The 15,797-nt window shown below is 39.9% G+C and overlaps 1 protein-coding gene across 1 annotated transcript in view; it reads right to left on the bottom strand.

Annotated features, from left to right (window-relative positions):
* Positions 1–15,797, bottom strand: part of usp13 (ubiquitin specific peptidase 13) — a 42,469-nt gene that overhangs the window by 14,212 nt on the left and 12,460 nt on the right. The window contains 6 exon segments of the mRNA XM_039812461.1: positions 2,673–2,795; positions 3,603–3,691; positions 3,837–4,011; positions 4,548–4,701; positions 10,508–10,633; positions 12,745–12,838. Coding sequence (XP_039668395.1) covers positions 2,673–2,795; positions 3,603–3,691; positions 3,837–4,011; positions 4,548–4,701; positions 10,508–10,633; positions 12,745–12,838 — 761 coding nt within the window.

The raw sequence follows: 15,797 nt of genomic DNA, 5'->3' as shown, positions 1-15,797 counted from the left end.
TCATCTTTTTGTCACCAATACTTTACCTGAGAGTTTTACAAAGTCAGTTGCAGTTTTAGTTTCATTGTCGTGCTCACCCAATTTCTCATGTGCTTACTCCTTCACTTTGATATTTTCACTAAATATACGTATATACAATTATTAAACAGACCATGGTTCATTTTAAATATCCAGGGAGTTTATTAAATAGAAAAATTACTGAGTTTTCCGGTTTAATCTTGAAGGAGACAATCAGATTAACAATGAAATCAAAACCAGAAATCAATATCTATAACGTTTGAGCAGTTTTTAATTATTTGTTTTGTGGTATAGGATAACGGAAAAATGGAATCACAAACCGCCATGATACTTTTTTTTTTGCTCTTCCATTTTCTTAATGGCCTGGAATAATTGAGTGAATGGATGATACACAGACCAATGAGAAATAATGTGGTTCAAGCAGCATGCAGGAAAACACATTTGTGCGGTGCTTCTGTGTAATCAATGAGAAGCACTGAAGCTTTCTGGAGACAGAAGGTTGACCAATGATTAATCACTGCTGATGCCAGCTGGGGACTAATGGGCCAGTGGTTCATTTGCAACCGACAAAACCCATCATATAAACAAATCAGAGAATGCATTGAAAACAGCACATCCCTTCCTCCGACCTCTTCATTTCACAGTTTCAACGGCATGGTTTACACACGTACTTGTTTTAACCTCTCTGTCTACAGAAAGAGGAAGTCAACAGGAAACAAAATGGAGATTCAAATAACTCTCAAACTTACTACATCCAAAAAACACATATTTTCATGTATCGATTTCACTGTGGCCGTCTAAGATAGCTGCATAGCTTGCTGCTGTCAGACGTAGATACGCACTGCTGCCTAAGCAAGGTAGTTTCAGCTCAAAGAAAGGACGCTTTAATGTGCGAGAAGAGTTTTCCGTCCAAAAAAGCAGCCGGCTAAACGATTCTGTAAAGCTCTTGTGGTGTGATTTCAGCATCAATTTACAGACCCTGCACAGTCTGGAGAGCAGACAAAACCAATCCCAAAAATGGCCGCTCTGAAGTTCTGCTGTTGAGACATAGTATATATCCTATGCTTTGTGTAATATGAGAAGGGAGTATATAGTAGGAGCAAGGAGCAACCAATCGGTAACCTCCACATGGAATAGCCCCGACAGAGTAACCCCGCCTTTAGGGAAGCCCCTCTGGTATGTTAGCCCTCTGTCATGATGACTCAGCAAAATGGAGTCAATGTCCATCTGAAACCTTTATAACAGACACTTAAGTCGAAGTTATAAGCCTTCAGATACTACACTCTCATGAAAAAAAAAGAAACATCCAGAGTCTGTCAATGTGTGAAGCACAGCAAAAGGCTGCTTGCAGATGTTAGTGTCTTTGCAGACTGGACACCCATTTTGTGTTTGGAGCTTGAGATGGCACAAACACTTTGTGCTTCACGCCTGCTAAAATATTAAGGAGAACACTCATAACTTGATGTAGCTGAACTTGATATAGCTGAACAAACAACGGAGGAAGGAGAAATGGAGGAATGAGAATTACAATCACAGAGGAGAAAAACAAAGACAAGCAAAAAGAAGGGATGTTGGAGTTTTGGCCTTCCAGGAAGAGAGGCAGACATAAAGGCTCAAGTACACTGTATGTAACATCACTAAGTAAATAGTCTGATGGAACAAAGTTTCACATAGAGTAAAAACTAAAGTGTTTGTGCTCTAAAGCTCACTCGCTGGCTTTCTGGGAGGTTATTCCCACAGCCCAGGGAAGTGCATTATAAGGGGATCTTAAAAAATCATTATAACCTATTAGGCTTAGCCACACTGTGAACACAACATCTTTTCAGTAATTGATTGAGCATGCCTTTCCCATAGGATACCATTCAATGTGCCCTAAAGAGAAAACTTGGGCAGCTTTGAGCAGAACATCATATTAGAGACAATTTCACGGATCATTTGTCTCTGTCACAAAAATACCAGACATCTCCTGAAAAGGATGTTTGGTAGTAGCTTTTGGAACAACTAAATCTGAGTTAGTTCTCAAAGCAACACTGTATTCCACTTTATTGGGAACAATCTGATATATATGTGTTTTTAATATTCTGTACACTCATGTATACAATTAGAGTGGACACAATACGTTTGGGATAGCTGGGTAAAAAAAAAAAAAAAAGTTTGGAGAAAACAATGCTCTTTAAAAATAATAAAATGACTGTGAAATTGAACATAAAAGGCCAAAAATGCCCCCCAGTAGTTAAAAGCGCTGTTTTGCGTTTTTGTTTTCCCAAGTAGTTGCATAAATGCAAATCTATCCCTGCAGGACACTGTAGGTGAGTAATGGCAGCTTGTGACCAGGGGATCCTTCTCAGTGAATTCTGGGTTAGAAAAATAGAGCACTGTCTGATGTGAAAACAACCAAATATATTTGAAGCACCACCAAATGCTGGCATCAATGTTTATTTGCAAATATTCAGCAGAAATTAATATAGAACAAAATGCCAGATCAAAGGGGCATAACATGTCCTTTACATTATCCTAGTTGTAATCACAGTGCTGTGCCTTGTCCCCACTGTATTGACATATCTGTCAATGCATACAGCTGTATCTGTATGTATGCACACACACAGACACACAGACACACACACAGACGTGCATAAAATGGACTTGTTCCGTACCTCTGGTGTCTTCAGGTAGCACGATGGGAGGCATAAGGTCAGGCAGCTCCTCTTCACTCGCCTGCAGCCCAGTGGCCCGCAGCCGGCTGAGATCCAGAAAGTCTGGAACATCTATGGCCAAGTCTGTCCATTTCAAGACACACATTCATAAATTGTTCATTTATCAATGGGTTTGTTTTTTTCTTTTAAATGTTGACATTTTTCATCAAATCCTTGAATGTTATTTTTCATTAAGTTTAGGTGGTGCCATTAACTTATATTTGAACACCTCTCAGTTCCGCGGAGGAGTGAAAACAAATGTAAAACAACACATATTATGATCACATAATATGTAAGGAGTCTCTGCTGGCTGTTTCTGTAAGTTGCACTCCACCATAAAACACAAGAGTGAGAGTGGGCCACGTAACACTCCCAAATCATGAGGAAAAGATCATGATTTATAAATAGCAGTTGACACAATTTATCTATTATGTGTTCAAATCTAATTAGTAAAAACTGCACAGAGTTAAACCCTTGATTTTGTTGGCATGGGGATGAGGGTTCACAGAGTTTCTGCAATTTAAAATGCTGCAAGACACTCTTTTAAATTAAGTGAATTCTAGTGTTCAGATAAATGTAAAACTCCAGCAGGCCTTTACAGATATGGACAGAGTGAAAGACTGGGTAGTTTATGTCTATATCTCCAAAATTGCAGATGAAGCCATTCATGAGTTTACATAAATGTAGTTTCACCATAGACTGTATAAAAGAGTTTCACCTACTACTGTATGTGCTTTGCGAATTGCTGTTTGATGGTGCCCTCTGCTGGACATATACAGCACTACAAATACTTATAATCGAGTCACAACATTGGCGTGGACCTAAACAAACAGTCTATGGTGTAGACCGGTGTAAGTTTAAATCCCAGGGTGAAGGGTAACAGATAGTTACCTAGTTTCTTTGGCACCCAGTCAACCCCAAATGTGAATTTTTTTATCTGCAAAACCAGATACTCTGGGAAGGAGGCAAAACGGGAAGTTCTGCAGAGAAAAAATAACAATTTTGAAAAGAGAACACAGAATTTCACAATACAACTGGTTTTAATTTAAAGACGTGAGGTGGTAAAAAAGCACTGAAGTGTAAAGTAGTCATTTCTTGTCCAAGAACAGGTGGCCCTATGCTTACTTGATTCCGGCTGACTTTGCCTGCAGCGCTGAGCTCCAGAAGTCAGGGACGTTCTCCGGCTCGGTGAAGGCCTGCAGGCAGGCGGTGAAGGGGATCCGTGCTCTAACTGGCTCAGGAGGAGCCCGCATGTTCTCCTCAGCATCCCTCCGCTTAGCCTCATATGCCAGCAGCTCCTCTGGTAGAATGACAACAAAGACAAACACTTTGAGCTGTGCAAATAAGTGTTAACATCGGCAGAACTCCATAATATTTATTATTTTAAAAATTCTAATTTAAGTAAAATCAAGGGTGATACAATTTGCATTTTAATATCACTGGCCTGCTGACAAGACTGACAGCCTTATCTTTACCAGGTTCACATTTGTTTATAGTAATTATACACGATCATAAGCAGTCACCTTTAGGGACAAATGTGTCCTCCCTCACTTTAAACTACACAGCTCCCAGTCTGGCCCGCCTGGAGATTCTGTGCCCTTTCAGAGAAGGACCTGCTGATTCTCCCAGCGGCTGGTAACACTTGAGGCCAGTGTCATGCCAGCTGTACCAACCAGAGGCAGCTGTGGCTTACTGCTGCAGCAGAACATTTTGTGTGTGTGTGTGTGTGTGTGTGTGTGTGTGTGTGTGTGTGTGTGTGTGTGTGTGTGTGTGTGTGTGTGTGTGTGTGTGTGTGTGTGTGTGTGTGTGTGTGTGTGTGTGTATGGGCTCCTTTACCTCGATTAGTGGCCGCCTCAATGGGAGCTGGCAGCTGGATGCAGTAGTCCACCCGCTGAGTGTAACGAACCCGACGTGTCTGGCAGCACTGAACTCGCTCCTCCACCAGGAAGCGGAAGACATCGCTTGGATTTTCCGAGCCTGCACTGTTCCTCTGTTGGACAACAACGTATAGGGAGGATGAGAGGGTGAGTTTTAATATCAACCACAAAATCAGGCAATAAGATTAGGCACGTTTCAGTTTGATAACAGACATATATACTTTTTTAAAGTATTGAATAAAGACCAGTGATGTGGTCCAACACTGATAAAATGGAGGTTCCTCCCAGACTGCAGTCGTTTTCTTTGCACATTTCATTTTTCACTCAAGATTTTTTATTCTTGACTTGACTTATATTAGCCAAATGAAATCCCAATGGCAGTGAAGCTGTCCCATCTGTCCCTTGATTGTTTGGTATGTTGCGCTAATGCACCGATAATCTCATATAAACTTCATTAGCCTGATGGTTTTAGTTTCTTGTAGTCTACAAATAAGTTTTAAAGAAAACTCTGAATATTTCTGTTTGTATTTTAGCAGTTCCAAGACAAAAACACAAGGATTTTTATTTAAAGTGCCCATATTATGAAATAAATCACTTTTTCTGGGATTTGGGGTGTTCTTTTGTGTCTCTGGTGCTTCAACACATACAAACTTTGAAAAAAAAACATCCATGCTGTTTTGAGTGAGATACGGTTTCTGAATGTGTCTTGCCTTCAGTCTCCGGGTGAGCTCTTCAAAATCGGCACAGCTTGTGACGTCACAAGCCGAAACGAGCTGGCTAACCGCAACCGTTAACTAGTAGCATTAGCATGCTAACGCTAATGCTAACGCTTGCTAACGCTAATGCTAACGCTAGCATGCTACCTCGTTCTCAATAGCAAAGCACTGCTACAACACACACACAAGTTCACTATAATCTACAAAATAACTACTTACATGTGTGCCCTCGTTTAGAAGAAGTCTCCAAGCTAATCCTGCCTCGTAACTGACCAAGTTGGAGAAACGGCCTTTCTTTTACTGTCTATGGCGCTAGCTAGCTGACATGATCTACATCTGAGCTACTGCGCATGTGCAATCAAAGATAGTACAGAAGAAGAAGAAGAAGAAGAAGAAGAAGAAGAAGAAGAAGAAGAAGAAGAAGAAGAAAAGACGTCTCACTCTGTAGCTAAAACAGAGACCAGGTGAAAAGAGGATCTGCAGCAGTGAGAGAGAGCTGTGCAGTACAACAAAAATATGGTGTTTTTTGAAAATGAAACCATGTAAACCTATTCCGGTGCAAACTTAAAATACAATTATGAACCTGAAAATGAGTATAATATGGGCGCTTTAAAATACTGTATGTCTGCTTAACAGCTGTGCGGAAGCTTCACATGTACCATGAATATGGAAAGCTTCTGTGATAAATCTATTCTTTGCTGTGGTCTATTACAATCTTCTGGCATGACATCAACACAACTACTGTTTGACCCACATCTCTTAATACAGTCATTTATAATGTAGATGCAACTCTTTAATATAGGAACCGCCTCAACTAACCGTACGTCTTGCACCTTTTTAAAATCACGGGCATATTAATTCTGATTACTGAGCAGCTCTGTGTGTCCTCACTGCTTATGAACAGCAGGGGTTATACAGTTTACACTGCGTTTATTTGAAGACCGTGATAAAAGATGGCATCACGACTTAACACACCAGGTTGCATTGCAGCCTTTCTGCAACCCAGCCCTTCTATTCTAAGAGGCTACAGAAATACTCAAGTTATAATTTTACTCAGGCCAAGAATGCAAGCTGACATAGAAAGAGGAAAATGTTGCTGATGATGGTGGCTGTAGTCATGTTATGTATTTCTGGATAACTAAATCTGTGTTGAGTTACAGACAGCTGTAGAGGCAAGCAAGTAGACTAAAGTGTGGGGAGGAAGTAACAGCCTTTTTTGAACAAACCAAGTTTTAAACCAAGAACTAGAAGCTTTGTGCAAATAATGGGGCAAATGGGTGGTATGCTCCTGATCTTCACAACATGACGTGGAGGAAGTGTCGGGGTCCAAGTCAGAGCATTTATCATCATGGCTGAGGCAGAATAGGAAGCATTATCTGTCCTCCCTGTGTACCAGATAGCACTGAGCTAAATATATCCAGGTCGAGAAAGACACGTCAAAGAACCCTATGTATACGTACCAACCGCAGAGACAGTGTGCTGTGTTTACTCAAAAACAGACCCTCCCCTCTCAGTCAACTGTCTGGCCATGTGTGTCAGGGGTCAGATGTACTGTAACCCAGCCATTTTGTAAACATGTTATGATTTCACAGTGGAGAAAATTCAAGTTTAATGTGGCAGTCAGTTTTGTGACACTTTGTAGGGTTAACAGGAATTATAGACCAAGAAAAAAATCTAATTCCAAATTCCAAAGCTTGACATATCTATCTAATTACAATTATGCTAATATCCATAACATGAGTCACAGTAAATGTTCCCTTCAAAGTTATAATCACATTTTAAGAATAAACTACAGCAAGTGTATACATTAAAATAAAAACAGATGGCAACTGAGTCATCGCCACAACAACTGAGCAAACTCCATCTGCTGATGAATACCATAAGATGGGGTTAAAAGCTCCACAAAAAAGCTAGCAAGTGTACCTTGTGTTAAGATATTTTGGACAAACTATACAGTAAGAGTCCTTATTATACTATTTTTTTTAAGATACCTTGTCACGGGAAGTTTTGAGCTGGTGGAATGCTTGTTACTAACCTAGCTCTGGGGAGCTTATTCCCTGGAGTCCATGTTTTCTTTTTGCCCAGCATGTTTCCTTGGTTAGGGTGGCCCCTAAATCATGGTTGCAGCCTGTCGCCGTTGTCCTGCTGCGCACCCTGCTATTCCCTGTTACAACTGCTATGCTTTGCAGTGCCCTGCTACGTCCTGCTGCGTCCTGCTATGCCCTGCTACGTCCTGCTACGCCCTGCATTGCTCTGCTACGCCCTGCTGCGTCCTACTACACCCTGCAGTGCTCTGCTACGTCCTATGACGCCCTGCTATACTCTGCTACATCCTGTGACACCCTGCAGTGCCCTGCTATGCCATGAATTACTACAACTACTATTTCTAGTCACTGATCCATTATCTTTATTGTGACTATTATTGCCACTGTTAATCACACACCCAACCGGGAGCATCAGACACCGCCTACCAAGAGCCTGGGTCTGTCCTAGGTTTCTTCCTGAGAGGAAGTTTTTCCTCACCACTGTTGCACTGAATGCTTGCTCTTGGGGGAATTACTGGAATTGTTGGGTCTTTGTAAATCATAGAGTGTGGTCTAGACCTACTCTATCTGTAAAGTGTCTTGAGATAACTCTTGTTATGAATTGATACTATAAATAAAATTGAATTGAAAAAAATGTAATTGAGTTGGAAGGGCATGAAGGGTCAGAAGGTCACCAAAATCATAAGGAGACATCCTCTGAGGACCATTAACATCCAAATACTGCAGTGAACAATTGACATCAACTTATCAACTACAAAAAACTAAGAATAAAAAAATCTTTTAATAAACAGCTTGAAAAATACTTTTAATATTATGCAAATAATTCTGTAAACACACACCCACATCAGAATCAGAATCAGAAAGGGTTTTTATTGCCAAGTACATTTTTTAACACATACAAGGAATTTGTTTTGGTGTTGTTGGTGCACATCACACATTCTCTAAATGTAATATTAAACAATATAAGTATAAGTATATGTACACAACATATATACATATATATATATATATATATATATATATATATATATATATATGGTTTTGGTTAGGGCTGGACCCGAATATTCGTTCGGTGGGTTGGTATTCGATTTGAAAATTTTACATTCGAATATTCGGTTTTTTTTATTTTTATTTTTTTTATTTTATTTTATTTTGGTTTATTTATTTTCTGCATTTATCTCTCGTTCACACTCCAGTCCAGTTGGTGGCGGTAATGCACATTTAAGTTGGTTTGCCAACCGCCAATAAACTACAAAGAATAAGAAGAAGAACAAGAAGAACAAAAACAAGAAGAAGAAGATACTGTCGGTACACGCATACTGTCTATGGGTACACGATGACGCCCACTTCGAGCATTTAGCAAGCTGGGCAGAGAAGCTAGCGACGATAACAAGTGCGGAAATGTAAAACTGTTTCGCGTTTTTCCGTTGTGATTCGGCCAGAAACTTCAACATTGTGAGGCGAAGATATCATTTTGGATTATAAAGCTTGGATATTACATTTCCTTGGACTCTTGGGGATTTATGAACAGTGTTGGGGAGTAACGGAATACATGTAACGGCGTTACGTATTCAGAATACAAATTATGAGTAACTGTATTCCGTTACAGTTACAATTTAAATCGTTGGTATTTAGAATACAGTTACATTGTTGAAATCAATGGATTACATGACGATACTTCTCTGTTTCACGAGTTTATTTACTCTGACTAAATTAAGGCAACTCTATGCATTTTCCAGAAGCCCCGATATGAAATCGAAAAAAATAGCTATTTGCGTGATCAGTCACAATGGAGTCGGAACCGCACGACAGAGCCAGGGCAGGAATAAGTTTCTATCTTGGAAATTCAAACAGCATTTCACATTAAAGAACGAACAGGGGAAATGAAATATAACTGTGCAGTGCAACCTGTGCTCGCACCACCAACCTCCTTTCAGCGTCCAAATTACTCCACCTCCAACCTGAAGAAGCATCTTAAAGTAAGCTTTTTTAATTAGCCAAGGGTAGTCGTCTGCTGTAGTTTTACTGGTCACCTTGCTATTTCATTCTCCTACGTGCTGATCTACTAGCTCCAGAGCCGTTTAAAGACTGACTAGCCCCGTTTGACATGCTAGCTAACGTTAGCTAAAATTAGCTCGTGGTAGCAAGACTGCGGTTAGACTTTTGTAGTATGCAGTTCGGGACTACCAATACAATAATCTATCTGCTTGTTCAGGTACACATTCAGCTAGTTGGAATAAAAAGAACACACCATTATAGGCCTGTTTAGTAAGCTGGATGTGATAGCTGCATTCCTACACTTATAAAACGCAATTCAATGTGGAAGTAATCCTGAAGTAATCCAAGTATTCAGAATACGTTACTCAGATTGAGTAACGTAATGGAATACGTTACAAATTACATTTGTGGGCATGTATTCTGTATTCTGTAACGAAATACGTTTTGAAAGTATCCTTCCCAACACTGTTTATGAAAATCAAGTTTTGGTCAAAATACCACTTTGTTGCTGAAAGGACAACGAAAACAGATATGCATGCACTCTCGGCTGCGCAGATTACGGCTGAATTGTTTTATTTTCTGTTACTTTGTAACAGTTGTGTACATGGCTGTATATTTTAAAAATGTAATGCTTTAAAAAGGCTCATGAGTGGAAGTTTTATCGAGGTTACAGCGACGCCCCAGTCACAAAGTGTCCCGTTGACGGGACGGTGATCCGAGGTTAAAAGTTAATTAATTCTGAACGTGTCTGGCCTGTCTATCTATATTGCACCAAATACGACACTCCCTTGTGAAGTCGTTTGGATGAAAGGTTCTCAAAATAATCAAAATGCAAACAAACAGACACATAGAGATTCCTGCCTTTTATTAGAGATAATAATATGTTCAGCCCCCTTTCTCCGAAGCTTCGAATATTCGATGCTCATTACTACCGAAGCTTCGAAGCTCAAAAAATGGTATTCAGACCAGCCCTAGTTTTGGTTTGGTTTGTGTTTACAGAATTGATTGATAATTTATATTTTATTGTTTTATCAACTAAACAGCATCTAATAACTCAACAGGTGCTATTTAGGTATGAAAGTTAGTCTCATGATGTCACAAACATACTAATCTCCACATTTTGAATATTTTGACGTGCACAGAGGTTTAGCTTCACTCACCTCCACCACATTTAGGATGTGCAGAAAGAACTCGTGGGCATCTTGTTGTCTGTTAGAGGAGAACTCTGGGTGTCCCCTGCTGACCAGGGCCTTCAACATCCGGGGAGAGACGCCCTTCTGCTGGTGCTGGAATGACAACATTTGGGCATCACACACACTGACTGTGCATAACCACTCACCGGTCTCAGAAGGAAGTATAAGACACAACAGCAGACCGGTGGTGAATATTACAGCACACTGAAAGCAACATTGCGTGGCCTGCCAGTACCAGGCTCTGTACCAGAGAATAACCAGTGAATCCAATATAAAGAACTGTGTCACATATATGCCTTAATATTTCAGTAGTCTATATCCACGACGTTCCACTTCCTGGATTGCTAAGGTACGGGTGGATATTCCGCCGGATGTCCCTGTTTTTGGGCCAGATGTCCCACACCTTCCACTTTCTTTGTGTTGGCATTCAAAACTGGACGATTTATGAGGACTATGGTTAACTGCTCCTCAGATCTCTGCAGGGTAAATCCAGACAGCTAGCTAGACTATCTGTTGAATCAGATTTTTCTGTTGCAAGACTAAAACAACTTTTGAACGTACACATGTTCCACCAAAACAAGTTCCTTCTTGAGGCTATTTTGCAGAGGCACAGTCATTGTGTCAGGGGCTATTGAGACTATTGTGATTGGTTTAAAGAAATGCCAATAAACCAGAATATCCCAAAATGCCATATGGACTCGCCAGAACCTCCTCCGCAGCGCTGTGGAGGAAGGTCTGGCAATGTGAGACTATATCTTCAGTAAAGAGACTTGCTTTTATACCCTGTAAACAGTTTTGAATCTCTAAAGTATCATATTGAGATACCATAATACCAATTTTACTGCGTGATCCAACAACACAGAGAGTGCTATTGGCTGTAACTCAAGGTTTACTATGCAGAAAATGTACAGCATCAACAATGAACAATTGACATCACAGCCTCGCAATTAAATGGGCTTTACCTTTACGGGCCTGCTAAGCAGAAAATAGAATAGATTAAATAATAAACTTGTGTCTGGCTTATCTGTCTGCTGGTGTGAAAAACTCAATGTTCAAAGTCGGAAGTATCCATAAGCCTTCAAATGCCACCAAGCAACTAGTCCTCCTCCACTCTCGTGGCCTGAAAGGCAACACTCAATGCTCTCAACAACTCAAAATACTCACAGCACTAAAGCAATCTTAATGCCAGTTGTAACGGTCTTGATACTAGCAGCCCATGAATAAAAAGCAGTTTTTGTAGTAACATGATATGCCAACGTTAAAGAAAAAGTTACACTTTTTTGGGAGATAACCATTACGCATATTCTTTTTCTGTTGGACAGTTACCCATACCCATACATTTTTTGCCAGTAAAAAGACTTAAAAAGCCATTTTAATAAGAATATGTAATTGCAATGGGTAATAAGTACAGACTGACCACAGCCATCAAAGTCGAGACCCTTTTCAGCTGTCAATATATATTCAAACCTGCCCCCACCATCAAATGTGAAGGAAGTGCAGGATCACAGCTCTGCCCTATCAATTACTGTGGCTGGTAAAGCTTACAAGAAGCCCGGGTCTTACAAAGTGCTGGGCCTCATTATGCTTTAATGGCTTTCCTCTCCTAGTTTCCCAGCAGCTGTGTACTATGTAGTTCAAAAGGCAATGATTTCATATCATGTGCATTTAAATTAGCAAAGCAAAACACAGAAAGTATATAGCCAAATAAATCAATTAAACTGTTAAGAGATTGCAGGAAGTACAAGAGAATTATATACCACAGCTAATATATGTGACTAAATTAAGCAGCAATGTGGGAAATTAAAAACATGCAAACAAGCAAAACATGGTATGAGAAGTGTGCCTGGAGCTGTGTTCATAAACAATTTGAGTTGCACATTTGGGACCGCAGACAAAAGCTATTTTCAGACTAAAGGAAAAAGGTCTAAGCACAAAAAATCTTGACAATATGTCTTCCTTTTGTTTCGATCAACATTTTTCCAGCTGTCACAATTACAAAAAAAGCTCAGGTTTAACACATACTGCATTATAAAAAGTTGTTTCATGTTTACATTGGGGAAACATCAAACTGACAAGCTGAAACTCTGTCTTGACAAGCCTAACAGTTTAAACATTTAAAAAGAATCGCTTTGCTACCACTTAATATTAACATGCTTCTGTCTGTTATGGACCCAGTTTGGGAGCTGGACATCCCAGTTTAATACCTTGTATTCTTCTTTCATCACCTGTTCAATGACCTCAGATTTCATGGGTGGTTTGGAGTACTGGCCTGAGAGCAGTCCATGTCCCAGTTTAGCCCTGTCGGACAAAAACAAAAGGCATAAACATTAAAACATACAGTCAGTTCTATAGTTTAGTTTAGTTAGGCTGATTTCTTGGATAAAACACTCTGAGGGAACACTCATCAGAGAATAACATTACAAAACCTTCAGACAACACACACCTGGGGCCTGTTTCACCAGGCAGCTAACGTGTTAACCCGAGTCTCACGGTGGCTCAGTGGTTAGCACTTCTGCCTCACAGCAAGAAGGTTCTGGGTTCGAACGCAGGTCGTCCCAGGCCTTTCTGTGTGGAGTTTGCATGTTCTCCCCGTGCTTGCTTGGGTCCGGTTTCTTCCCACCATAAAGACATGCATGCAACTAGGACTACAGTTGAAAATTAGCCGACTGGCTAACACTGGCGCATTTACAGAATGTTGATTAATCTGCATTCTCCTAATCAAAATAAATAGATCTTAACAAAGCTGGCTCCAGTTCAAATTCAGCTCTGGTGCCATGGTAACAAACCTTTTAGGCAATATATCACTTTTCTATTCTCTGTCTTTTCCTAAATCCTTCTGATTTGCAGACGTGGCATCTAGTCTGTAATGTAGCTATTTGTGAAAAGTTCATTTTATAACATAAATCTTTGTTCCTTCTTCAGACTACAGACAGTCTGTATAGATTAATCATTTGTAATGCACCATACAACACATTAACTGTAGGCGGCAGTCACTCAACCCATTTCAGTACTTTCATTCAAGTCTTATGTTGTTTTACACACGGCAAGAAGTATAAAAGCAAGTTAAGTAAAAGTGAAGGCTTACCATTGGTTTTACATCAATGCAGTGGGGTAAGTATAAATCTTGCCATTTCCCCTTTCATATGTATTTGGAAAGAAGTTTCTGAATCTCTTTCTGTACTTTCTTATTTATTATGCACATTAAAGTGATTGTTTGGAGTAATTTCACCCTAGGGTCCTTTGCACCATGACCTCGAACCAATCAACCCCCCAGAAGCTTTTTTTCAGCTGGGTCTAACATTGGACGAGTTAGCGTTATCAGCTGAATAGCTTAGTGCAGGCGCTAATGGATCCACGTTTGTATCTCGTAAATGACCCCACTAATAATGCCCGAAATGATACTTCTACACTAGTACAAATAGGTTATGCACTCATAAAACGATGGATTGGAAAGTTTGTAAGTACACCAGAAGTTTATGTAAATAACACTTGCCTGTTGGCTTCTCCTCTCTGCTGCTACTGCTACTGCTACCGGGCAGTAAGAGTGCTTACGGACGTCTACAAATTACAACACCGAAAAGAGATACAACAAAAATATTTATTGATTTAATGATTAAATAAGGTAATGTCTCCAAACTTACCTCAATTATAACTAGTATCCTGCTAGTTATACTAAAGCACTTACTTTTAAAAATAAAAAAAAAATAAAAATAAAAAACTTCTGGTGTACTTACAAACTTTCCAATCCATCGTTTTATGAGTGCCTAACCTATTTGTACTACTGTAGAAGTTTGGTATCATTTCGGGCATTATTAATGGGGTCATTTATGAGATACAAACGTGGATCCATTAGCGCCTGCACTAAGCTATTCAGCTGATAACGCTAAGGGACTGTTCGTTATTTATTTCAGGGGCCACCGGAGAAGATTTGGGACCTTTAGTCAAAATAGACATGACACTCCCCTCGCCAGTAATAATTTTTCTATGACCCTCCAAAACGATATGGAAAAAAGGCATGACCCTCCCCCAACAATTTATCGATACCTTCTGCACTGGTTTGCGCTTACCAAAGATATACAGATTACCTTTGTTTTTTTACAGCAATGACATACGTGACTAAACCTCTGCATTCTCATCTGACGCATCCCAGTCCTCTGTTATGGTGTGGTGGCCATTTCAGTAGATTTACTCACCAACTTTGTTGTGGAAACACAATAAGCATGGAAACTAAATGCACACTTCCTGCATTACTGCATTACTTCAAATACTAAGTTACTCCTCTAGTAAACTAGTATTCACATGAAATAAAACAATAAAACATTGAGACCATTCAGCAAGGCACTCTGGGTCTGGTTGCTATGGACTCGTCACTAGGCTTCCTCCACTTCGCCGTTTAAACTAAGTGGAATAAACGTAAGTCCAAATCTACACAAAACCAATTAGTAAGCTGACATCAAATGTGGCATTTAGGAAACCTTTATTGCAACCTTGGCACGGTAAGATGTCCAGACTAGCAACATTCATTTTCGTTTTTTGCGTCCTGCTGCTCGCATCGTCAGCCAGGAAATATTTTTTTTTACTAAAGCAGTATATGAAATCAGATGTATTACCTACCACCATTTAGTTGTTTTGTGTTATTTAGCTAAGATATTTATAAAATATCTGATCATGCCAGATGTTTTATTATTCCACTCATTTTTTAAACAATGAAATTACCCGTTTCAGCCACCAGGGGGGCAGTGCTCCCTGTGCCTCACAGCCAAACTCATGGGTCAGACCCATCTGGTAGCGAAGGAGGGTAGAGACTAAGAGCTACATGGAAAAATATGCACCAAACAAGCCACTTTGAAATTTTGCTGTTTCTATGAATACAAAAGTTGGGTAAACCCCCCCTCTGGACTAAAATTTTTGGATGACCCTCCCCTCAACAAAGAATAAAAAGACATGACCCTCCCCTATTTTCCACCGGTGGTCCATTCCATAAATACCGAACGGTCCCTAACTCTCCCAATGTTAGACCTCTCCATGAAGATTTAATTAACGTTCTGCCTTTATTGCTTTTAAGAGAGGGGTCATATTTAATCAATACGGACCCGACGCACTAGGAGACAGATTTTCTTTCTGAATGACTTGATTCCTGCTGACAGGCTATCAAATACAAATAGAGACAGGTATAAACATGTTTATCTGGCAAAGGGCCTCAGAATATGAAACGTTTGTTGCTTCACATATCTGATATCTATCGGCTGCCTGGCTA

Source organism: Perca fluviatilis, chromosome 9 (assembly GCF_010015445.1).
Source record: "Perca fluviatilis chromosome 9, GENO_Pfluv_1.0, whole genome shotgun sequence".
In the NCBI taxonomy this organism is placed as follows: Eukaryota; Metazoa; Chordata; class Actinopteri; order Perciformes; family Percidae; genus Perca; species Perca fluviatilis.
Note: the sequence above shows the minus strand (reverse complement) of the source record. Positions and strands in the feature narration are given on the sequence as shown.